This window comes from Papilio polytes, unplaced genomic scaffold, assembly GCF_000836215.1.
Source record: "Papilio polytes unplaced genomic scaffold, Ppol_1.0 DF822067.1, whole genome shotgun sequence".
Taxonomy (NCBI): domain Eukaryota; kingdom Metazoa; phylum Arthropoda; class Insecta; order Lepidoptera; family Papilionidae; genus Papilio; species Papilio polytes.
The window spans coordinates 857,025-882,840 of NW_013527137.1; the positions used below are offsets into that span (position 1 = coordinate 857,025).

General features: G+C 32.5%; 4 protein-coding genes across 11 annotated transcripts in view; 1 reads left to right on the forward strand and 3 right to left on the reverse strand.

Annotated features, from left to right (window-relative positions):
* Positions 1 to 10,445, reverse strand: part of LOC106107143 (adenylosuccinate lyase) — a 27,802-nt gene extending 17,357 nt beyond the window's left edge. The window contains exon 1 of the mRNA XM_013287856.1: positions 10,177 to 10,445. Coding sequence (XP_013143310.1) covers positions 10,177 to 10,344 — 168 coding nt within the window. The 5' untranslated portion in view covers positions 10,345 to 10,445. The remainder of the gene's footprint in view (positions 1 to 10,176) is intronic.
* On the forward strand, positions 191 to 9,625 carry LOC106107144. Its single transcript, XM_013287857.1, has 5 exons — positions 191 to 371; positions 2,574 to 2,744; positions 4,726 to 4,831; positions 5,720 to 5,851; positions 7,986 to 9,625. The coding sequence occupies exons 2-5, from the start codon at positions 2,613 to 2,615 to the stop codon at positions 8,129 to 8,131; spliced, it is 516 nt and encodes a 171-aa protein (XP_013143311.1). The 5' UTR covers positions 191 to 371; positions 2,574 to 2,612; the 3' UTR covers positions 8,132 to 9,625.
* Positions 10,446 to 11,064: 619 nt separating the features above from the next.
* LOC106107427 (hydroxysteroid dehydrogenase-like protein 2) lies at positions 11,065 to 20,676 on the reverse strand. 2 transcript variants are annotated; one of them, XM_013288279.1, is made up of 12 exons: positions 20,478 to 20,676; positions 20,246 to 20,409; positions 19,882 to 19,973; positions 19,413 to 19,534; positions 17,956 to 18,042; positions 17,038 to 17,156; positions 16,038 to 16,134; positions 15,492 to 15,586; positions 13,553 to 13,623; positions 12,635 to 12,740; positions 11,952 to 12,080; positions 11,065 to 11,746 (listed from the first exon to the last, which is right to left on the reverse strand). In XM_013288279.1, exons 1-12 carry the CDS (start codon positions 20,498 to 20,500, stop codon positions 11,634 to 11,636), a joined length of 1,218 nt encoding a protein of 405 aa, XP_013143733.1. In that variant the 5' UTR covers positions 20,501 to 20,676; the 3' UTR covers positions 11,065 to 11,633. The 2 variants fall into 2 exon arrangements, with proteins under 2 accessions (XP_013143733.1, XP_013143732.1); XM_013288278.1 differs by lacking the exon at positions 13,553 to 13,623 and adding an exon at positions 14,890 to 15,014.
* Positions 20,677 to 22,900: 2,224 nt separating this feature from the next.
* The window catches only part of LOC106107217 (ankyrin repeat and fibronectin type-III domain-containing protein 1), a 51,052-nt gene continuing 48,136 nt past the window's right edge, over positions 22,901 to 25,816 (reverse strand). For all 7 annotated transcript variants that reach the window (XM_013287982.1, XM_013287980.1, XM_013287979.1 and 4 more), the window contains 2 exons: positions 24,271 to 25,777; positions 22,901 to 23,794 (listed from right to left, as the gene is read on the reverse strand). In XM_013287982.1, the coding sequence (XP_013143436.1) occupies positions 23,459 to 23,794; positions 24,271 to 25,777 (1,843 nt within the window). In that variant the 3' untranslated portion in view covers positions 22,901 to 23,458. The remainder of the gene's footprint in view (positions 23,795 to 24,270; positions 25,778 to 25,816) is intronic.

Genomic DNA, 25,816 nt, shown 5'->3' on the forward strand with positions numbered 1-25,816 from the left:
TACCTCTCCACAGTAAATGTATTTAATTAAATCGATCTTCTAGAATGTTTACTACGTACAACTGTTGTACTCCAGTCTTGACCAGTTAAAATTGACACCCCGTGACGCCCATTGGGTTAGACAATGAGCTGTCGTAAGGAAAGATATAGGATACATCAGGGATCAAGTTGTTTTGTTCGGTAAGTCATTGAGGTGCGCCGATGGCGGCAAAATGTCAGTCGCTCAGTAAACTTCGTTGACAGAGGTCGCGTCCATAATTAAGCTCCTATACTACGCGTCGCAAATTATAATTAAAATATTAGTGATTTTTAATATAATAGTGTAACTTTGAAGTGGATTACTTCGCCCCAAACAAGACTTTTTAATTTTTGGTAAGATATTTTTTTAATTTTTATTACTAAGAAATAAATATTTACCAAATTAACAATTTAAATTGAGAAAAAATTAACGAATCCAAGTCCTTCCAGTTCTGAAATTAAAACCACGGTTATAAAAAACACAAACAGCCCACAAAAACAAATGTAATAATCGGTGATAGCTAAATAACTTATTCCCGGGTTTATTAGTGTCCTATTATGTAACTTAAGTTAATCACACTTAGTACAAAATGAAAAACATTTAGGGACTGGTAAACACATCAAACCATGCAAACACATCTGTGAAAATATTTAACCTTACAAATAAATAAAATCGATATCGAGCGTTTCCAGTAACTACGTATTAATAATTGGTTTAAAAGCTTCTAAAAGTCTATGATAATAAAATAACTGAAGAATTGTTGCATTTAAATAATTTTATTTTGAATTGGCAGTCTTTATAAATGTCTTGAGGAAACAAGATATTCTACGTGTTTCCCTTGAAGACTGGCATTGTTTGAAGTAATTTGATCTGTTACCAACAGAATCATCTTTCAAAACCTTAATGTATAATAAATACTACGTTCAATAGAACTTATTTTATCTAACTTAGCATATGGGACATGCTAAACGGATAGACTCAAGTTCGAAGTAATCAATTCATCGATTCATCATGAGCTATTCTCATAGAAAGTATATTAACTGAATCTTATACTTTATGTTTCTTGTACAAGTGTTTTACTCTGGGTTACATGGGTTTAACAATTCAAGGACCAACATAAATAGACCAATGAACCTTTCTCATCATCAGCTTACTATATATCCCCACTCAGTAGCGCGGAGCCTACCAGTTATGGTGACTAGACCATCAACCACGCTGGCTCAGTGCGAGATGACTTCACATATATCTTCGAATACCTTCGCTGATACAGGTTGCATCATGTTTTCCTTCACTGTAACAACGTCGGGTAAATTGTGTGAAATCCGAAAAATGGAAATCACATTGGACATGACGATTCGAACCCAAGACCAGTGGATTACGAGTCAAGTGCTCAACCACTGAGCTATTGGTGCCCTTACCATATGAACCCTTTAAATAAATTATATTGTTCTCAATAAAATCCTCGCCAACATACTTTGAAAGTTCTGTCAAAAGTTTATTTGGTCTTCTATCCTGGGTTAAGTTTCCCAACTTCAACGCATGTAGGGAGAGATTTTTTTACGCGGTTTCTATAGTTAATGTTATACTAACAAGTGGTAGTGGGCGAGCCGCTTGTTTTTGTCCAACAATCCGGTGGGTATTGGAAAGTGCGGGTGCGTGCGTTCCGTACGAACGATTGGCATGCGTTATGCGCATCGCGATTTTACTTCATTATGTAAAAAAATGTGCATTATGCATTGATTTATATTGTATTATGTTTTCTACTCTGATAGCATTTCGAAGGTTTATTATTACCAACATATGTAGAAAATGCATATGCATCAAAAAAACGACAAAAATACACGTAAATGCAATGTGGATACCTACAAAAATTCTATAGGAATTTTCCAGAAATTACGGAAGCTTTTCAATTGGATATCGTTTTTTATTGTTTCCGTAATACATTTTAAAACAAAAGCTATACAGCTTGTACGACCAATAAAATATTGTTATCTAATTACTCCAATTTCTTGTCGTGAGTCGTGATAGATTTATTTTACGCTATGATTTATAGTTTTCATAAACTAAGTGTTAGATGAAAAATTTCATTTCCTTACAGTAAATGCACAAAACACCATTATATCTGTATCTATAGTTTTTGTTATAATTTGTCGACAGTAACTTACTGCGCGTTAACATGTAACCGGTTGTTTAACTTGTTGCACTTTATGTTCTATAGATCGAAACTTGAACAAAACAAGACTTTAAGAAAACAATGTTATGTTATGTTTATGTCGATTTTTATATTATGAAATATACAAAAAAAACCATCTAGATAGTCTTAGATGAAGAGCTATTCGACACCTAAATTACTTGTATGAAAATGAACGAACAATTATCTATACAATACTCTGTATTCTGTAAAGAAGTGTTACTTCTTCCATTAAGTTGGCTAGTTTAGAAGTAGAGAAGAGCTTCATCTCTTCTGTGCATCTCTCAATCCGGTATAGAACACTATTGCCCTTAATCCTAAGGTTGAATATTCCAAATCGATCTCTAATATAAGTTGTTTATAGGTGTCGGAGTTCGGTGGCGGCGCGCGCGTGGTGTGGGCCATGTCTGCGGGCGACAGGGAAGCGGAGGCTCAGGCCAAGAAGGGAGAGGAAGGCGACAGCAATGAGCGAGACAGTCGCGCAGCAGCCGCCCTTAAGCGTAACTGGTGTATTGGATTGAGGGTCACTGAAATGGTAAGTTACATAGTTCTTTTTCTTGATTTGATTTGGACCCTTGTTCCTACAAGACGGGCCTAGAGCCTGGTGTAGGGAACTGGCGTTCGACCACAATTGTGTTAAAACAAAGTTTGTAACTTTATAAATAGATATTTAAAAAGATATTCAAATTTAAGGAAGAAGACTGTAATATGAGCGTTGAAATCTCTTAAAGGTAATTCAATACTTCATGAATCTCCAAGAATGAATTTTACCAAAAGCCTTGTGATTAAAGTTTCTCAGTTTGATAAAAGATGCATTAATCAATAAAATGAAAAATAGTTTTAGGTTTCAGAGAAAGCTTTGAAATCATGAGCTTTAACAAATAAACTTAACGCATTATGTAGTCACATTTCTCGCGTCAATGTACATTTAAATAGTGAAAACGTTAACAAAACACAAAAGACCGCCTTTCTCTTATAATAATTTGCGTTACTTGTCAAACATCACTTTTTTTTTCTCAATCGTATACACAATTTGTCATGGCTGTCGGCAACTTTTCCGCGGTATTGTAACATCGTTTTAAACCGGCTGTTTTATATTTTTTTTTCAAATTATCAATATCGATAGTGAAATTCAGAATAAAAACGCCATTACAGTTTTTTTATATATTGTAGAGCAGTTAAGAAAGACATCGAGGTAACGGATAAAGCATGAGGGTTTTTTGGAGTCTCTGGGTGGCGGAGGTTGACAGCTAGATTTTTTTTTATAATATAAGTTGGCAAACGAGCAAGGGGCCGACTGAATCCATCGAAATGGAAAGCGACCACTGCCCATAAACATCTGCAATGGCAGACGCGTTGCCTAGCCTTAATTGACGGAGTAGAAAACGCACATAAAGAGGACATTTCTCCTTCCTATGCGTCCCCTCCACCGTCAAATCCACTTTTCCTTTCCATCCTTTCCTCTTAAGAAAAGGGTGGAAGGGGAAAGGGACTAAAATTAGGCCTCCAGCACTACACTCATCAGACGAAACGCGGAATTGTTTCCACTTCACGCCAGTTTTCTGTGTCGTGGTGGGTGAAGATCTAGCCTAGATCATCATCTAACGACGCCATTGGGATAGAATATAAATTACGATTATAGTCTGTGTCAATCTTCTCTAAACATTTTGCGATAGTCTACACACAGACCACCAATAAGAGACTCTGATGTTAATCCAAACATAATAATATGCCATCTATATTTGAAGTTGTGTAAAGAATTTATTATTGTATTTCCTCATTTATTGGTAATCTTTAATTGTGCATCATAACTGTAACGTGATCGGGTTAATATAACGCGATTACGGCCTCAATAGAATGCTATGATCTTCACACATCTGAATACAATAACAGAACAATGAAAAAACACTACAGGAACAAACACACATTTGTTTATTATTTATGTTTAGAAATATGCTTAGAATTTTATCAGTAAGTTATGCCTATATAGCCAATTAGAGCATTGTTGGCTCAGAGGTTAAAGCACCTGACTTGTAAACTAAATTTTTGGACTTCGAATCCCGTCATGTACCGAGGTGATTTTTGCTTTTTCAAATTTTATATGTACATAATTTAACTGACATTCTTAGTCACTTCGAACTTAGGGTAGACTCTAAGTCCCTTAGTGTGGACGTATAGTGACTTAATGATGACATTATTAATTAAAATAGAGTACAGTTAAGCACTCTATTAATGCTGTTATTAAATTATTATGATGTTAATGCTTGGAAAAGATAATTAAATGTTGATTGTCCATTATGTTAGTGCGTTGTTCGAGTTTAGAAATCTATTTCTTGTCTGAGAAAGTCGCTTACTTGTCACATTAAGAGTAAGCACGTCCGATAAACGAGATAAATCTCTTATGGTGAAAGTGTCGCATAAGAAAGCAATTCAATTATTATAAGTAACTTTTGTTGTAAAATTGTATTAACAGGACACAACATAACATTGTTCATGTTGATTTTTTTTTGTTTCAGATATTATCAGTGATCGCAATCGGTCTGATCGTAGGTGCTCTGTACTCGCCGCAAGTCGTACAGTCCGACCATAGACACATCGCACTCATCTTTTCATCTTATTCCAGTAAGTGTCAAAGATTAAACATTCAAAACTTTTATTTCCAGTGATTTACTCTATGACCATATGTGCTTGTGACGTAATATTCTACCTCAAGCAATTATTGTCTATTCTATACACTTTAAAACGTAAGCTTTATAAAACAATTAAAATACGTTTTGTCTCTGGATGCAGTTGACTAAGAAAGACCATGACCCAATTGTTACAACAGATTATGTTCTAATCTTTCAATTTACTGGCAATTATTTGTCGATTGTACTAATTCACGCTTGACTTGTTACCGCCAAATGTTGTAAGAGATTAAAAAGGACATATCTCTTCGTAATTTTATAGGAATAGACAATGTGCCTGTGTGAGATGTTTGTTGCAACAATTATTACGTAAACTTTAATTGGCACGTTGGAAACAAGAATACTCTTATGCCCGAAGTGTCAACTCAAGCGCTGTCTTTCATTAGTTACGCAGGTTTTTGCTAATTACCACCTAATGTAGTGTATCTCCTGACAAGTAATAATTAAACTGAGACAATTGACGGTCGTTTACCTCCAAACTTAATTGAATAAATAAAAAAAAGGAACAAGTAAAAAACTAGGCTCAACTTGTTGGGAACAAAAGAGCAATTAATCTCAATGAATTTGCTATTTTAAGAATCTTGTATTAATTTGAAAATGTCATTTTAAAAATATACAATGTCAAGAAGTGACCATACCCACTAACGGAAAATCGATTTCCTCGAAGTTTGAAATCTCGTGAAAGTACAAGCCATTCATCAATTATAGCAATTTCCTACAGCATGGTACAGTGCTGCAGTCAACTTTCCTACCGGGACGGATAAATTTGACGCACTATACTGATACTTGAACCCATAAACTATAAGAATAAATTTGTACACAGGTTACATTATTATTACTGGGGTGCTGATCATCGCGCGACTGCTGGGAGAGTCTGCGGGCTGGAGGACGTCCATTGGCTTTTCCATAATGGGCTTCATTATGTTTACTGCCGCCGCTGCTGTTATATTCTATGGTAAGTTTTTTTAATAAAATGGTAAACGTTAACGAGCGGCGGGACCACCGAGGTGGTTAACGACGCCCATCGACATCCGCAACATCACAGACATTTGAGTAAATGATAGGCTCGCTTCTGAAAGGACCCTAAGTCATATTGATTTGGAAATACCAGACTGTTCCACATCGCGGCCGTACGTGTCAGAAACTTCTACGAAAACCGTTATTTTTATTTGTTTCTGTCCATTTACGTATGCTATTAAATGAAACGAAAGATATCTCAGTCGTCCGAAACAGTCCTTTCGTAAACTCATTATTTTAAAAATCGGTTTATCGATTGTCAACTGTTTATGCAACCTACAATCTAACTACTTACTTGTATTGTCTTTGTTATGTATTTTGTATGTAGTAGTTTAATCGTTTATGATTATGGTCACGAAATAATTTAATTTAACCTTGGTATGATCACTAAAATATTAATTCGATTACGTTTTAACTATTCAAATAATTGGCATACAATAGGGAAGTCTAAACTATAGACTTCCTTAACTAGATGTATAGTTCGGGATTAAAATAACGACGGATTGCGACTCAAACACTAAAGTTTATTTAAGATTTCGTTGATAAGTTACTCTAATAAAAAAAAGGGAAGGAAACAAAAGAAATATACTACGGTATGGTATTAGAAAAAAATGCGTGGGAAAGGAATCATAAACTAAAAGCTGCCAACATTAAGAAAGCAAGGTTATTATGATACCGGTAATTTTGACAATTTGACAAATGTAAACAATAAAATAAAGTTTTCGTAATTACATGCGGATGAATCTGCTCGGGAAGGGCTAGTAGTTAATAACTTCGTTGTATTTTTACTTCCTAAAATCAACATGGAAGTAATCTCTCAGTGAAATGAATTGAAACGTCCTTTACTAGTTCACTGAGTTTAAAAAGTGTTTGAACACAATGAAGTAAATTACGATACAAAATATAACCAGAAGGTTTACCCTTTTAAATTAATAAATAGAGCGTAAAGAAAATTCCCATTGATGGTGATTTTTTTGTTTGTAAAATTCCAAGTACTTTTAATTTTTATTTAATTCCAATACTAATATACATAAATTTTATAGCATCTTGTTTAGTACTTTTAGCTCTACTATTGTGATACCGTCTCTAGAACGTTCGGAACTGATTTGTCACTGCCTTGAAGAGGCACACCTTCACCGCACTTGAGGTGGCCAAGCGCAGAAGGCGCTTAGCCTAAACGTCGACGCAATATTAAGTTGAGCCTACCCTAATTAAAGTTACTAGGCTAGTCAGAAATAAATGTACATATGGAAGTCAAAAATCGTAAACATGCACATAAAGAGGATTGAATCTGGACGATTTTGATCCGATCCGACCAACCTTTTTAACTACTCTTCAGCCTTATTATACTTTAATTGGCTTGTAATTAGTTACGTTTTAACTACAAGAATTTTAAATTAATAATTCATTTGAGTGAACCAACTCATCCGTACCAATATATCATTTTCCCGCCAAAATATTGACGTTACGAATGTTAAATAACCAGCTATAACCGGTTATTAACGTGTTAGGAATGCACTGATTAAATAAACGGTTATAACATATGTCGTAAGTACACAGGAAAAGCAAGTTTCTTCAATTAGATTGGATAAGATAAACGAATTTCACATACATTTGTTTACATTCAATAAGCGCATAGTATACGGTTGGAATGTAGTCGAATTCAATGGAAGACACCTATGTAAAGAAAATTACCTAAATAAGGCTGTATTTACTTATTAAAAACAGCCTTTTATATATTGTATTTGTTGTTCAAAATCTTTTCAAAATCAATCCATAGACTATAAATGCCATTGTTAAGCAATAAAATGTATAAATATAATTTCTCGTGTCCATTGAAATCGATTAATAAAAGGCAAAAGAAAAAACTGAATAACGCGACGTAAAATCGATTAGATTTAAACATAAGTGAAGTAAATGGTCATATTGACCATACGTTATGTACAGTAAAGTTCAGAATAAAGTTATATTCATTGAATTTTAGGTATATCGTTATCTCACTTTATTCAAAGGGAATGGGAGGGATAGCAATGAAACATTTTTATGCCACTGACAATATTCTTTTTTTTCAGATTGGCACAGATCTTATTACGCGAACCTCCGTCCCAACAAGGAAGCCTACGATCTACTGATCTCTTCTGGCGTATTCTCCATTATAAACGCCGCGGTTTTCCTTGTTCACATTTTCTTGACTTTCAAGAAAGAAGCTGATTATTAGGAATAAGTGATTTAAAAATAAGTAACGTTAAGTTTTTGTTTATAATTTAACTACGGAATCAAAGATAGGATATTTTTATGCATATATCACTTTTATTTACGCCCAAAGTAATATTCAAATTTTATTATTTAATAATAATAGATATATAATTAAGTAATAGTTTTGTATGCTTAGAGTTTAAGTAAAACGTTGTCCTCTTGTCGTAGCTAAAAGAAACTTGGGTAGCAAATAACAGTTATCGATGTTGCAGCTAAATAAAAACGTAATTATTTCTATATACTTTTTCGGCCGAGGAAGTGCAAGCTTTATTAATTATATAAAGATATAGTAAAGGTAAGTACATAATTTAGATGTAAGATATAAATAAGTTTTTTTTTTAACATTACTAATGGATTTAATACAATCTTTTGTTTACTTTAACTATTGTATATTATTTACTATACTATCACATTCCGTCAATATATGACAATTTTAATTAGTGGTATTATCTATATTAACGAAATAAACCACCGTCGAACTAACTTATATTAGATTTTCTTACGAGAGTTGGAAGATTGACTGTCTTTTGTTTTTCATTTTTTATTCCTTTGTTGTGACGTCATAAATTAAAGGCCAGGTTTCTTGTATGTAGCCTTCTAAAACTATGACGAAAAATTCTCAAAAAGAAATCTCTTTAAAACTCACATTTAATTCCAAGGAAACGTAATATCCAATTGTGTTTAAAATGACGCCTATCAGTATTGCTTTTTTAATTTTGTTTTTAAATCTTTTGAACATTTACTGTGTTTATTCTCCTTTCATGTTTATTTAACTTTTTAATTTTTAAGCATTATATGGTAAAAGGGAGAACCAAAGCAGTAATCAGTATCCGTCCAATTTGTAGTTAAGTTTATTTTTATTATTATTATTATCATTTTACTATTAAATTGCAAAATTACAATATATTTACTTGCCAATGTAAATTCTAGGTCCGTTGAAAAAAGCCTCTAATTGTTAAAAGTATGATTTTTATGTCGGTTTTCATTTCAACGTAAACATTGGTAGGTTTTGGTAGGATATTTTTCATCATATTTAAATGTAATCTTAATTAATGTTAGTAATTACAATTGTCTAAGTTTGTTTAATTTTAAGAAATATTGTAACGTTAGAAAAGCTATTAAGCAATTAATAAAATAAAATAAAACGTGTTCTTTTTTCAAAAAATAAACGATTTCCATTTTTGTTATTTAAATAACGAATAATTGTTATTCTGTGGATTTGGTTTGTTTTTTTTAGAATGTAGCCAGTTTTGTTTAATAGCTTTAACTTTAATAATAATTAAATATAAAAAATGTAATTCGGCGCTAATGTTACCTTTATGTTATTTGCAATCATTATAAGGAAAAGGTACCCGCGTCTAAACGTAATATGTATTTTGCACAAACACACGTAAATTATATGATAAACTTATGTACATATGTAATCTCTCGTATTATTAAATAAAAAACAGTAAAATCGCGTTTCATTTTTATACTAAAAGTATAATCTATGTTTCTTCTTGCCACTATTAAAATAATACAGAAATTAAAAAAAAACTTTAAGAAATTACTCGTCATAAAAAAACTAATAGTCCACTAATTTTCGTGCAATCTATTTATAGCCATTAGATATGTGTCAATCTCCTCTAAAATGGTTCAAGAGATCCGCTCACCTAGTTTTGAACTGTTGAGCTGGGGCTCAACGACTAAATCAGCAGCTCACCGACGCGATATACTATAACTATAACTATGGGAGTTGAGAAACCAAAACTGTCCGGTGATTCGCAGCTCACAGTTAGTGTTATAGGTAAATATACTTAATTCCTATTTCATAATACATTCAAATTTACTAGATGATTGTAGTTACCATATCTGTAATGTAATTAGTAAGCACTAGCTTTAGAAATACTAGTAAAAAATCTCTGCTTCAATATAACGCATACGTCTTAAAAACTAACCTCAAATGTTTGATAAATTAACATTTGAGATTGTTTATAAAAACGAGAAAGCTAACAAAATAGGCCTTACCTTTTCAGCTTTCGCCAGATAGATCCATAACTTTCGCCAAGTAGAAAATTTCTTTTGATCACTAAAATTGTATTGCATTTCTTTAGAAGCATATCGGGTGCTAAGCGGTGACCGGTAATTGCAAAATTCAGATTTTTGAATTTCAATTGGAGCGTCGATTGAAAACATTTTAACTCAACAAAACCTTCAAACACAAGTTAACAAATCAAATGAACAATTGTAAGAGGTTGTTTATAACATCTGTTCTGTTTTGATGTTGACTTTTGACAAACAAATCGGATGGGGTTGTCAGTACATTAAATTTTACAAAAAATGTGAAACAATTAAAAAAAATTAACACTTGTCCTAAAATAAAGACGATTTCATAATACTCTCCTTTTGACTTCATAAAGAATACTGACTCTATATTAACCTTAAGACAGATATAAAACGTGTTGATTAAAATACGAGATTGAATTTAGGATGTATACTTTGATGTAGGGTAAATAACTATCACTTACTGGCAACTCTAGAAGTCAAGGTAGGTCAGGGCGGGTAATTTAGTTTTGATAACAAGGTTATCTGACTAAAATGATGAAACTTGTAATTTATTCTCTTTTAATATGCTAAAGCGTTATAGAAATACTTGAAAATTATATGAGAGTGAGTTTAAATATTAATTAAGTAAAATTGTTCAAAATAAGTTCAAATTATTGTAATTCTTACAAACACATATGACAGCACTCTTTACAGCGTGATAAATGATGCAATCTGATTATTCCAATTGGTAGTAAACAAAATTGATTTATCTAGAAGTATTTTTATAAAATTATTACATCAGTTTTGTATTCATTAATACAGTTTTGTATGATAAATAATTGAATATTTCAAGGAAAAAAAAAAGATTTTATACGTAAACTCTTTATTTACAACATTTCATATAGTACATACATAAATATACCAGTCTTTAAGACATATATAGCCAATCTTACTTAAATTCGCCTACATCTTAACATGTTCAGTTTGATTTGTAATATTTGCATTATAATATTTAATAGCATAGTTTCAAGTTTGAGTAGACATAATAAATGTAAAAAAAGTATGTTAACAGAATTTTTAAGTGCTTGATTATTAAAAGTACCGGAAAAGAGAACAAAAGGTTAAGATAAAGAACATAAATATCCCTTGCCCACCAAATGTATGGAGAAGATTGTCCATACATTTGACAAATGTCATTTTCTAATTAGATTGTGTATACAACCATTTATTATATATTTACTGGCAGTCTTACTTGATAAAAAAAAATATATATTTAGAATTTCAACACATTTTTTTCCTTTGACTTGATTTTTTATTGTCTTAATTTTTATAGGTCACTTAATATATTGGACTTTTTTAATCTTTTTTTTCATCAAAATGCTGGACATCTATAAAATATGTTCTGTATTGCACTATTTCGAAAATGACCAATCTATGAATTAAACCTTATTCTTTAATGATTTCATCATTTTTTCTAGCTTCATAGCTTTTTGTAGATCTCCGCTGATTTTTAGTTTGCCCATCATGAATGCGGTTGTTGGTTTCAATTTACCTGTGAAATACAAATATTCATAATTATTGTCACTGATCAATGATAAATCATAAAAAAATTATGATAGCTGTAAAAAAGTTTTTGATATCTTAATAGGATCAAAAGTTAAAGAAATTTACAAAATTATACTTTAAAATTAAAATATTAAAAAAAAACGAAACATGCACTAATTGAGGTGTTTCATTGGTTTTTTTTTAATACAAACCCGCAAACATTTCAGCGAAATTAGTGCTGTCCATTGTCAATGTGGCATCCGGTGGGTTTTTAGGCTCACCCTGACCGCAGGCGCCCTCGCCGTTCTTCAGATCTATGTGCCATACGCCTTCCTCCTTACCTATACGATATAACCGTAGGTTAACATAAAACTTACCTTACCGTGATATTCAAAGATAATATATTGGCCATATCTCCGGAAACAGTTAACTGGTTCAGGAGACAGAGCCTTGATTATTGTAAAAAATTGTTCTAGGGCCAATAAGGACTTTCCTAAATTTTTACAATGTGTTTGTAAGTTGTAGTTTTTTCGACAGTGAAAACCAATAATTTACCCGTTTGCAGAATGAAATTACCAATAGAAGTCATTCTTTATTCAAATGCCCATTGAATACTTTTCTTCTAAAGAAAATTACAGTAATCTTTGAATAGAATTTAAAGAGCGTGCGCACAACTGAAACTAAACTATAGCACAACTGTTTAGTTTGATTCCTATGAGGTTATATAAGTGCGCACACTACTCGATTCTTAGTTGTGCAACTAAACAGTTGAAGGCTGCGAACAATCGACAATCGCACAACAGTTGTGCGATAGTTTAGTCAAAGGTGTGCGCCTCTAAGAATCGTTTGGTTTGGTTAATTTGGTTCAGTTAGAACCCAGTCTCTATAATCTTACCTTTAACATTAAACTGATATATAGCTTGCGTTTTCTTCACCAATTCTGGTGTTATCACTTTACTGATGGAACCGAATAAAGTCGGTATTTGACCCTCTGGTTCACTCTGTAACACACTTGCATTAGAAACCGCAATTATAAAATTATATTTATTGATTATACGAATAAAAGAATAAAACTAACGGCCGATTATTGAAACGACATTTAAATAATAAGGCTACACTTAAACTGCAAATTCCATTTACATTTTGAAATGTCAAAAAGTTTATAAGAAACGTTTCAGTAAACGGCCGTAAATAATGCATTAAGATTTAATATATAGTAACTAAAAGTAATTCAATGTAAAATTTTTACAATACAATTTTACTAAAAACTACTAAAGGCTCTAAATGGAAGTGTGGAAAGTATTTGTTTATAATAAAATTATTTTCTATGGCAACACTGATGCGAAAATATTACGATATCTTAAGTGATATTTTTAATGCATCGTATCGTGATAAAATTAGATAAATTTAATAAGTGTGAAGTCATCGTTATAAGGAGCTGTGTTTTTATCTGTTTTATTGTTTTTTATCGATATAATCCCAATTTACATTCGGTAGGTTATTTTGGTAACATTAGAAAAAACATGCAAACATGCAAAATTAAATTTTAAATAAATAACTTTTTCCCACATAGTAAAAGCAAAAAATCCTGAATGACAAAATGTAGAAAGGGACAGGTTTTTCAAAGAAATCATCTAATTTATTTACTCACATCAGAATTTTAGAAGTGTATATGACCATATACCTTTACAGACCCAAGAAACTATTACCAAAATGCTTACATAATAAACCAATAAAATACATATATAAAACATTCACAGAGGTTAGTAAAAAAAGAATAAGTGGTCATTGATATGTTTTATTTAAATCACACCTTTTTCACTTGCTGTTTGCTTTCGCCGGGCACTTCCAAAAAGAAGTCTGGCATGAGATTATCTACATTACCTGCGAACAAACATTGCCAATTTTGAACTTTATCTCAATTATCTTAGAATTCAATTTCGCGAAACATTTGACAAGATTTTGGTAAAAATTTCGAATTTTGCTTTCAACTTTTGTAAAGGAAACTGGTGTAAAATAATGTAAATAAATACTCAGATTGTTTATAGGTTTTTTTAGAACACTACATTAGTAAGTAAGGCTTTACTTAATTTAGTAGTGCTATATTACCCTAGAAATACATAAAATTCCACAATTTGGTTTTCGCAGTTTGAAAAGATTTTAATACTCACCTATAATTAATATTTTTATCTATGTGTACTCATATTTACTCAACAATATAATCAAGGACCACTTATTCAAGTAAATTATATAAATGTTAACTAAAGTGTACTTTTTTTCAATCCATTAAGTTAAATTATCACAGATAATTTTCCCGTCCGCTTATTAGTGTTTAATCAGATATTTCCTTTACTGAAATTCAGGTTTTTATCAAAATAATTATCGCTATATATTTTATTTAACAAATACTTTCCATTCCAATTAGTAAAATTAGAAGGTCTCAGTGGCGGCATAAAAGTAGTAGGGTTGAAATGTTACCCTAAGCATAAAGGGACATGGGGGATTGTTGACCCCCGAAAATAACCTAACATATAAAATAGATAAACTACTTCTAATATGACCATATTACTCGTCATATTGCTGGCCCGTGACCTAGCCTAGAACAACTAATGACGCCCATGTCAAGGGCATAAAAATTTAAGAATGGGAGTGACAAGAAAAGTCCCTAAACCGAAGAAGACTGGAGATATTCTTCATCCATCAAACATTAAGTAACAATTAATATTTAATGGACAAAACTACTATCATCAAGAGTTGGACCCCCTTTTGTATTAAAGTTACCGCCACTGGGAAAAAGCACTAATATAAGCATTATTATTTCCTTAGTGTAGCTAATAAATATATGCTCCCAAAGCTCTAGACACCCCCAAATTTAAGTTTTGAATGAAGGGCCGGTTTTAGTATTACCGGCGCCCTAGGCAAGATTTATGAGGTGCCCTCTATGGTGAAGTAGAAACGGCGCCCATTTATGTGCATGTGGCGCCGATTTATGCGCAAGTGGCGCCTATTTATGCGCATGTGGCGCCTATTTATATCCGGCGCCCTGAGCGAAACACCTAGATGGGCGCCCCACTTGGGGGTGCTTAGAGCTGGGGGGAGGGGGTTATTATTTAACCTATATAGAGAATATGACAATTGTTAAATGCCAACCTTCTCGCTATAATTGACAGCAGAGGTATGATATCGTCTGATAGAGGCGGTGGTCACATTGCGATGTGCGCCGATAGCTGCGGGGTCGTCCAGGAACCCGTCCAATAGAAGATTATCCACGTTCTCTACATTTATTAGGTAATTTTAAATGTTCTGACCTACTAATAATTTATGTATACCTATACTTCTATACTAATATAATAAAACGTCGACACACTTCTTAGTTATGTTGGATGCCAATACAGCATTTTTTTTTAATAAAAGCACTACTCTTACGACACGCTTTAGGCAAACTTAGGGGATGACTGAATTGGTAAAAACCGTCTTGCGGGAAAGAGACAAAACTACAAGCCAATAGCAGTAAGATTACCATAATCATGGTAATTGTAAGCAAATGGTAAGCCGTCGTATTCATAACGTTTGAATTATGACATTTGCTATTGAAAGTTATACAAAAGTAAACGATAAAATATTTTTTTATAGTTTCATGTGGGTGAAGCTGCACGGGAATAGCTTAAAATAGATTCAAACATAAAGTGTAGTAAAAAATCTTAGTTAAGTGTTGAAATAAAGTTTCTATTTAATATACAAAATATACTTACTTGGATCACAAGCGTAGGGTGTGAGATCTTTGATGCCACTTTGTTTGACGACATCTTCATCGATAGCAAAGTTGCCCGTGTACTTCTTCGGGTCCCTGAAAATTAACAAATTACAAAAAATTCAAATGAGTACTTTTAAAAAGAAAATTAGTACCGTGCTGTAGAATTGGCGCAACACTAGTTTATTGTCATAACGTCACATCTCTAACTGACAGCTGTCAATGTCATTACAAGGATGGACATATTCGCGCGTATTACTGGCGGGACGGCTAGTTCAGTGTGTTTAAATTAATATCGCAAATAACAATTACAATAATTGTTTAAAAGTACATACTTAAAAAAAAACCCCTAAAAAGAGTATAAGTTTTAAAGTATTGCTAATAAATACTCTTTTTACTGAAATAATTTTTTTTCAATCTTCCATAAAGGTAGGACAGATGAAACTTTTAATTCTCATCTGTCCCCGCGTGGGGACACAGCAGGGTATTTAAAAAGCATTTAAAAAAAACATTACCCCTAGCAGTAATTCTATATTCCTATACTTACTGTGACAACATGATGTAAGCCGCATCAGAAACTATTTCAGGTTTGCGACTCGTCGAAGTATCTCCGGTCAACATTTCTATAGCAGCTGTTGCTATCGCTGAAAAATACATTTTATATCAAATCACACTTATACTATAAAAAAGTTTGGATGGATGTTGGTTACTATGTATTTCCAGAATATCCATGGATTGTTATAATTTGGCACATATGTATACAATGTAACACGGAAAGATTTGCATTTCTGTATGTATTGAAATAATTCAAAAACTACAATTCCAATTTCAAAAATTCTTACAATGATAAAAAGCTATTTTATCAGTAACATAGGCTATAATTTTTAATTATTATTTATTGACTTATAAATTAGCGAACAGCTAGTATAACATAGTCTGGAAGTATACATAGATTTCTTACTATATTTTTTTTAACACAAAGTAATGAACAAATATATTAAAAGTACAGCATGGTACAGTCAGGGAATTTGGTGGTATCCCAACTTTAAAGCGATAGTCAAACACTAAGATGCGGAACAATAACCAATAGGTATTTTTTATGTATTATACATAAAAGACTGATAACACGGCTAATTCCCATTTAATTATCCCAGTTTTGTTAAACCGAGTTTATTACAAGGCTATAAATCTAACACTGTTTATTTCCGCAACTGTACAGTACATCATCACCAGTTCACTATACATCCCCACCGAGGGGCTCGGAGCCTACCCTAAGTAAGGGTGACTAGGCCATAGTCCACCACGCTGGCCAAGTGCGGGTTGGTTGACTTCACACATATCTTTAAATTTCTTCGCCGATATGTGCAGTATCATGATATTTTCCTTCACCGTTAGAACGTCGGGTAAATTATGTACATATGAAAATTCGAAAATATGTGAGTTACTTGGTGGGATTCGAACCCAAGACCTGTAGATAATAAATCAAGTATTTAAACCACTGAGCCACCAACGCTCTGTTACTGTAACTGTACAGTTTAGATACATACCGGTTTTAGGCCAAAGTGCATTTACTCCAATATTAAATGGTTTAAACTCTTCACTCATTCCTAACACACACATTGACATTCCGTATTTAGCCATTGTGTATGCTACATGGATTGAAAACCTGAAAAAAAATAAAATTAATGTAATATTTGATTTATTAAATGGTAACCGATAAAATCTAATATTAACTGAAACTAAAAAATTTAATTAACTGATATCTCAGTTTTTTCAAACATAATAAGGGAGATATAAATGTCTTGAGCTAGCACGATATCAGAATTACCACTACTCGAGATCAGATGTGTGCGGTCAGGGGTAAAGTCGGATGCCAGGAATACATTCACAATGCTCCTCAGTCAGGATATCATCGATCTACCAAGCTCATATTGTTGAAACAATGTTCTCGCAACAATCCCTATTTTCAGAATAATCTAAGTTCTCACAAAAGTCGCTTGGAGGCGCTCGTGTTCTAATTATGACTTAAATTCAAATTGATTTCTTCTTCTGATTACGACATACATTATAATTAATCTTTGTGTGATAATTATATGAATAAAAAATTGATTGTATTCAATAAGCTCTTAAAATAACCTATCCAATTAAAAAATCTCCATTATAAAGTTACATTTTCACTGAATAAAATACAATATTTTACTGCCACAGGAAAAGAGTATGATAGAAAATGTATAAGTATTGTTTAATCCAGGCGAAGCTGGGTTGGTTCGCTAGTCCATACTAATATTATAAAAAGGAGAGATTTGTATTCTTGTATATATTGAGAAAACTCAAAAACTACTGGGAGAATTACAAAAATTCTTTTACTATTAAAAAGCTATGTTATCATGGAATAACATAGGCTATATTTTTATATTTCATGTGGAAGTTGCTAGCAACAGCTACTATGATATAAACATACTTACCAATATGGGCTCATATTTAATGGTGGAGACAGATTTAATATATGAGCATGATTGCTGTTCTTTAACAACGGCAGACATAATTTGGATCTGTAATTAAAAAAATTTAAAACATTCGATATATTTAACAAATCTATACTATTATAATATAGTGTACACACACTTCTTTGTTGAAGATGTCAGCAATTACAGCATATTTTTGAATAATTCTTTTTTTAATAAAAAGACCTACACTTACGTCACGCTTTAGGCTATATATTTCACGCTATTAAACTTAGGGGGTAAATATTTTGTATAAAAACCCTAATGTAGGAAAGTGACCATAAGTTGCTGCCAACATCAAGGAAGCAAGGTTGCCATAATTTCATGTTATTTTGACATTTGCAATTGATAATTTGACAAATGTAAACAACAAAATAAAAATTTTCATAATTTTATGCGGATGAAGTCGCACGGGAACAGCTAATATAAAATACAGACAAAGAATTTTAACTTAAAAAATATACCTTATCTGATATGATTAGCAAAATTAAGATATCAAGTTATATAAGAATTACATTATCTCTTTATGAATAGATTATTTTGCATAGGAACTTGGACGTTGGAACTTACTCCTATTTCCTGTCGGGCTTGATAAAACTAATACTTACAATAAATTTAAGATTCATATCTAGGAGTTTAGTTATTTAGTAATTATTCAGCATCCTGACTTATATAAAGTTGTGTACATAACTAGCTTTCGCCCGAGACTCCGTCCGTACAGAATTAAAAAAAAACAAAACTGAGTAGCCTGTGTTCTTCCAGACTATCCTCTACATCAGCCGTTTAGGCTACAAACTCTGACAAACATCCATCCATCCATCCATTAAAACTTTCGCATTTATAATATAAGTATGATAGTATGAAGCATTATAATAAATAACATTAAAGTTAATGGAGTGAATTTACTAAGTAATGTTTTATTCCACTTTTTCTGCTAAATATTTATGATGCTTTTAATTTAAAAAAAAAAAACTTAAACTTCAAGATAATACAAAGCTTGTGACCCCTCAATATAGTTTGACCAGGAACATAAAAATTCTCACCATACCACATAAAAAAATAAACAAAAAAAACATACAGATGACTTGAGTACCTCCTTCTTTTGGGAAGTCGGTCAAAAATACAAAAATACTGTTAAAAATCCTTTAACAACATTTGAAAGTTATAAAAGTTGCCGCTCGAGGGCAAAATTTTTAGATGGTTAAGTTTAGTTGAATGGATATTTGTTAGAATTTGTCATCTAAATAACTGAACTGATCTCAATAAAATTTAGTATAGTGTAGAACACAAAGGCTTGCTTTTGATTTTATTAATTCCCCACAAATAAATCTAGGGTGAAGCTAATATTTAATACATAACAGCAAACTAATAATAGTGAATTACAATCAATATTTACATACACAATTATGAATACTTACGCTAAGTAAGTTCCTCTGGTGTTAATGTTATGCATTAGGTCATATCTCTTCATGTCAGTCTGTGCTGTGCCAGTCAGCGAGATAGCTGATGCATTGTTGACTAAAATGTCAATACCACCAAACTAGAATACAATACAAACAATTAAACATGTAATATAAATAGGATGCTATTTTAGTGTATTTTATGTTCACATCACTAGTTTCAGTAAATATTTAAACTTTTTCTTGTTTTTAGGAAATAACTATGATTTTTGTTGCTAGAGATGTATTTTGTCTATGAAAATTAGTCCACAAGTGTGATACTAAACAAAATTATAATATAGATACATATCAGTTCAACAATTCAGTGTGACTAACTGTGACTTTAATATTGCCTAATTTTTTGACTTAAAAATTCATTAATTTGCCTTTAATATTAAACGTTTGATGGCACAAAACATTTGGAGAACTTCCTAATTAAACAAGTTACCTTCTTCACTGCTTCATCGATAGCGGCTTGCACTTGCTTTTCTTCTCTCACATCTACAATGCATGGCAATGCCTTTCCTCCAAGTGCTTCAACTGATATAAAAATACACATATATAAATCCACAATATCTGTGTTAAACAGTAAAACACATATAAATCCAAGGACTGTGCAAGTTTAAAATAGTTACTATTTTTGAAATAAAAACAGCGATCAAAACATCAAAGGTCGAAATCGTTCCGCCGTATAAAGTTCAAAGTCCACGTATGCAATTAACACCTGAATATCAAGTTTATCCGAAACTAAACTCCCACAAGACAATTGTAAATAACTACGAAATTTGATTTCTACATTCAAAATAACTTACTCTCCTCTGCAGCCGTGTAAATGGTGCCAGGTAATTTTGGATGCGGTTCAGCAGTTTTGGCGGCAATAACAACGTTCGCCCCATCTTTTGCTGCTTTCAGGGCAATGGCTTTCCCAATGCCACGAGAAGCACCCGTGATAAACAGGGTACGACCTGCTAATTTTCTAAACACACAAGAACAATCGTAAACCAGAGAATATTGAATTGTCACACACAAATCAAGAAAACATACCCAGTATTTGCGACTAAACTCATTTTTAATAACTATGAAATTAAGACAAAAATGTAATAATTGTAATAGTCAAATTAAATAATTTGACGAACTAATTTATTCATGCAATTTCTATAACTGTGTTTCACTTTCACAGAGTTCATGAACATTGAATTAAATTGAATGTCGGTGTTGGTGTTGGTGGTTATCTGTCAAGCTGTCAACTGTCAAGTTAAGATAAGACGTCTGTTTTAGGGATGTAAGATCACCAATTCAACTCGATAGTGGATTGGTTTGAAATAATAAGATCCGTCCGATTTTTAAATCAAAACAAGTGCCCTCGATCCATATTTTGAGGAAAAAATCTGAAACACGTTGAACGGGAGTTGGATGGAATATGTACTATTTAATATTAAATTGGGAAAATTTTAATAATTCTTAGAGTTATTTAAAGAGATTTTTTAATGTCATTTAAATATACTATGTGTTTTTTTTTTACAAAAATACCTTAAAATCGCAAAGAATCGATGCTGTATGTAAGTGAAACCATCCATTCCAATTCCAGAAATCGATATAAGCATCTATTTCCAAGGGTTGAACATCACTACTGTTGTACAGCTGTCACATAATTCTGTGTTGCTAGAATATCGGGTAGTTATTTCCAATGCTAACAGAAAAAAATATATCAAATTATGTTTTTGTTACTATCATGATGTTGATCATTTTTAACGATTTCTGCAGCCTTTTATTTAAAAATTATGTTAAACCTCCGATAATGGATCTCCACATTCTTGAGTCCACACTAGAGGAAATTCTATTACTTTAACTGTTGACGATAAATGTGCAAGGTAAATAAAGCGATATATCGATTGAAATACATTTATTTTGTGCATCAATTCATACTCTCCACACTTTCTATTCTCTATTACACAACACCGCAAATAAGGGTGGATGCATATTAAAATAATCTAAATTTAGTATTTCTACTAATTTCATTATATTAAAACCATCATAAGACAATATTAGGCTTTACAATAATAGCAATATTTGCTAAAGTATGGCTCGAATCATAGTCAAAAGTTCTATTTCTCCACATAAATCTTATTTACTGTAGACATTTGTACAATGTTTCTACTTACATATAATATACAATGATGTTGACTGGATTCATTAGATCTATTTTAGAGTATTTATTACAATTACTTCATATAAGCCTACTGATTACTAAATATAAATCTTTGATTTACTAAAATGTTGCTAAAATATTTTCATATCTTCGTATTCATATAATAATGTTTACAAAAATTAAAGAATTCAAATGCTTAAAAAAAATTCATAAATATTAATTTCGTTTCAATTAATACATAAATCCTTTATAATTATAAACTCATAGATTGAGCTTGATTTAAAAAATGATTTTATACATTTCTCTCGATACATATTTATTATAATTTAATATTTTAAAAAATAAGGACTTATCTACATGTAATTTTAAGCGCTCTGAGCATCGTAATTTCATTGTAAGAAAATATAATAATATACATGAAGTATATACCATTCCAAACGAATTATGGTCATTTTTATCAAATCCGAGGTGCTTTCCATTAGTAACGAGGGCCTTAATTTCAAATGAATTAGGCACTTTCACATCGTTAGTTTTTACGTCGTTCCTTTTAGTAAATTCTTACATAAATATAAAACATATAACACATGTGAATACGCCCTAATACATATGAATGCAAAGCTTAGCTATATCTATCTCACTCCCTCTTACTAATATTATCCAATTTACGTTTAGATAAGTTGTTAATTTTTTTTTTATACAATATTATTAGAAACATAAAACTGTTTATAATGCATATGATTTTTTTTTGTTATATTTCAATCAATGAATTTTTAATATTTCATTAAGACATTATCTAATTTAATTTGCGAATTTCTTGATTTTGGAATGACTGAAAATTTTCTTAAATCATATCAAATCGCTTAAATTGTGGAAAAAAATGTGTTCGTTAATTTAAAATCACTGACCAATAAATGGACAGGCTTTAAAACAGGGCGGTTAATTGGAAATAAATAAAAATCTGTCATATCGAAGTTACCTATCCATTTATACAGATCAGTGTAAACTAGCATTCAGGAAATACAGTAAAAAAGCACCATAATTATTACAAACATTGATATCAGCTTACCTATTTAAAGCAACAAATAAAAAAATTGGCACCAAAAGTAAATAATACTATTTTGTTATTTAGGCAAAAAAATACTTTTTTGTTATAAACTTTTTGACTGATATTGTATGGGAATATTATGTTCAACTGATTTGTGATAAAAATAAAGAAATGGCATATTTCGAGTAACTGAAAATTCTACATAATTTTTTTTAACTTATATTATGATATAAAAAATATGATCAAATTACAATATCATTATCAGTTTTTTGATTTTAAAACGTTTTATGCTTTTAGATAATCGACGGCACTGTACGTGTATCGTAACTATCTAGACATTATGAAATTTTTAGATTCATGCATTCATGCATATCTTTGGATATTTAAATTATATATTCCTTATATTTACAGGTGGCAGGCTATTTGTTTTAAGCCCCATTAGGTTCAATGTTGAGGCGAGCCATTAAAGTTTTCATTTTTAGAAAAAAAAAAACCATAAAAGTAAATCCTGAAAAGAATTTAAATTGAAAGATTTTCGGATCGGTTCTTGATTAAATTTACTATATTTATTTATTTGTTTATTTACAATAGGAAGTCAACGTATCACATGAAATAAGTTATGTTTGACGAAGGAAAATAATTATAACTAAAACAATATCATGGATACAATTACAGACTAACACATTATGATAAAAAACAAATGTAATAATTCTGCATACTTAATTACTTCTTTCATATTAAATTTACTGATTCTGAATATATAAGTCAATATTGCCTAAAACGGCGGTTAAAAAAAATAGCCTTTCACCTTTCGTTATAATTTTTACTATATTAAATAAAAGCTGGTTGTTTAGCGGAATGCTGTAAAGCAGCTAGAACATCATGTTTCAATCGTACATACAATCGTCCCTTTCTCCAAGGGTTCTGTAACTGTAAGGGCCTAAAGTCATCTCGAAGGCATCTTTCTCGGGCCCCTATAACAGCCACAAGGCAGAAGTCCTGCAGCCTTTCAGGGCCATATACGGGCCCTGCTTTCCCCTTTAATACTGCGGCCATGTTTAGTTGCTTCACTACGAGGTCGATTACTTCTCGTGCGGATGTTCTTGGGGTCACGTGTAGTTTAAGTGAGGTACCTACCGCTAGCCCGGTCTCGTAAGCCGCGAATACCTGCAAAAAATGTCATATTGTGAGTACTATCGGGGTATTTGGCGGTGTTCGATTTATTAAACTTACTTTAAATGCAAAGATATAGCTTTTAAATGCGTTTGTAAGAAAAAGGTCAGTCAGTGGTGCATGTTTATTTGTTACTAGCTGTGGCTCGCGACTTTGTCCGCGTGAAATTAAAGAATAATAAAAATTTAGCCTATGTTACTGATAACATAGCTTTTTAATAGCGAAAGAATTTTTTAAGTTAATTTAGTTTGTTTGTTTTGGAGTTATTTCAATACATACAAAAATACAAATATTCTCTCTTTATATTATTAGCATATATTTGTATAGAAGGCGGTTTTTAATCTTGGTAAAGAGACGTTTTTTATACGTTGAACACCGCAAAGGTACCTGATTGTACATAAATGTTAATAGGTAGGTATTAAAAAAGTTGAAAAAAAATTAAAAAATCATTATGCTGAAATAAATAATACCTGCAATATTCCAGGTTGGTCTGGAGTCCGTTGTTCGTGAGGTTTCATATCGTCTCTTTCAGTCTTAGGAACTTTATTATTGCATTCGTCTTCCTGCGTCTCCAGCAACGGCTGCCGTTTGATGCAGAGGTTCTTATGACTTTGTCCCGTGTCAGTAAAATCCACGTCAGATTTCACGTTTGTCATACTTTTTGACGCGATCACATTGTAAGGGTTGGGGGAATGACGCAGTTTTAAAGGTACTGATAATGGTGAGCTTTGACTTTCAGAATCGCTGGACAAACTTTGTGCGGATTCTGAGACGTTACCCTTTATTGTACGGACACTTATCATGCTACCGGGGTAGTAGTTTTTAACTGTCAGTAATGGACTGGAAGTTGTGGAGGCAGTATTGCTCATGCTGTGAGGTCTAGGCTTAGGGTCTACGTTCTCGTTTTGCAATACGAGGGTATCTTCGCTCTTTGATGGCGGTAATCGATTGCTACCGATACTTGTATGGGAACCGGATGATTTGATATCAAATTGTGAGTTACTGCTCAAATAATTGTTACTCATGAGACTGGACTGAGTGAATTGGGAATCACCGCTGCCTTTTCTAGAGTATTTGGAATCTGGGTTTAAAAATTGCGAAGTACTCAAATTGAGGGTTGAAACTGATGTTTGTCGCGGGGACAGACTTAATTGTTGTTCTGATTTGCTGAATTCGGGATGTAAATGAGCGTGGTTTCCGTTTCCCGCGGGACCTGGCCAGGATCCTCTCCCTGGTGAGGTTTTGGTTATTTTTCCATCTCTAGAAGGTATCTGGAGTAAGTCTACTTTGAGATTTACATCTTTGTCCGTGGTATCCGTTTCGGGGACGCAGCCTTCAGTAGGACTCCTGTCGAGGATGCATTTGAGGAGTATACCAGAGCTGGTGCCAGCCTTATCTTTGTCTCTCGCGAAGCTGATCAAATCCATGAGCCATCGTTCCGCCTTCCACACGATATTGAGATTGTTCTGTAAGTCTTCTAGTTTGTTGAGTCTTTCTTTGGCTGTTTGTAGCTCGGTGCAGGAGAAGGCTTCTCTATGTGAATGTGCTGCGAGGGCTACATCCAGCTCGAGGACGCAGCTCAGCTTGGAGTATTTGTTCAGGATGCTGGTGTGGTATGTCTGCAGGTGTATCATTTCAAAGGCTTGTATGGGCAGACTGAGCAGGTCTCCCTTCTGGAGGAGGATCTCCTTCTGTCCGGGCACGGAGCAGGCCTGCTCGGCCGGAGGACACACCATGATGAAACTGACGTCATTGTTCAGCTCTATGACCTCGAGGTCGTAGATTCGGTGGGAGTTGACGGTTTCTATAGGTATGTCCATCTCCTTGAATAGTCTCCTCGCGGCGCAGGATATCTGGTCGAGGAACATCTCCTGAGATTCTGAGGGCTTCTCGTCGGCTGTGATCGCGAGGCTGTTTATCGTTTGCTGGTCTTCTGTCGTTTTGCCGGATTGCGCTAGCAGGTAGTCCCATTCTTCTCTGAAAATGAAAACCAGCGCATTTATTCACCTCTGCATT

Bases quoted from the DNA above. Each gene is read 5' to 3' on its own strand.
- LOC106107144 (XM_013287857.1), top strand. From the start codon at position 2,613: ATGTCTGCGGGCGACAGGGAAGCGGAGGCTCAGGCCAAGAAGGGAGAG. The intron at 2,745-4,725 runs GTAAGTTACATA...TTTTTGTTTCAG, and splicing joins GATTGAGGGTCACTGAAATG to ATATTATCAGTGATCGCAAT. The intron at 5,852-7,985 runs GTAAGTTTTTTT...CTTTTTTTTCAG, and splicing joins CGCTGCTGTTATATTCTATG to ATTGGCACAGATCTTATTAC.
- LOC106107427 (XM_013288278.1), bottom strand. From the start codon at position 20,500: ATGAGTTTAGTCGCAAATACTGG. The intron at 20,410-20,477 runs GTATGTTTTCTT...TTGTGTGTTTAG, and splicing joins AGTTTAGTCGCAAATACTGG to AAAATTAGCAGGTCGTACCC. The intron at 17,157-17,955 runs GTAAGTATGTTT...ATTTTTTTTCAG, and splicing joins TTAAATATGAGCCCATATTG to GTTTTCAATCCATGTAGCAT.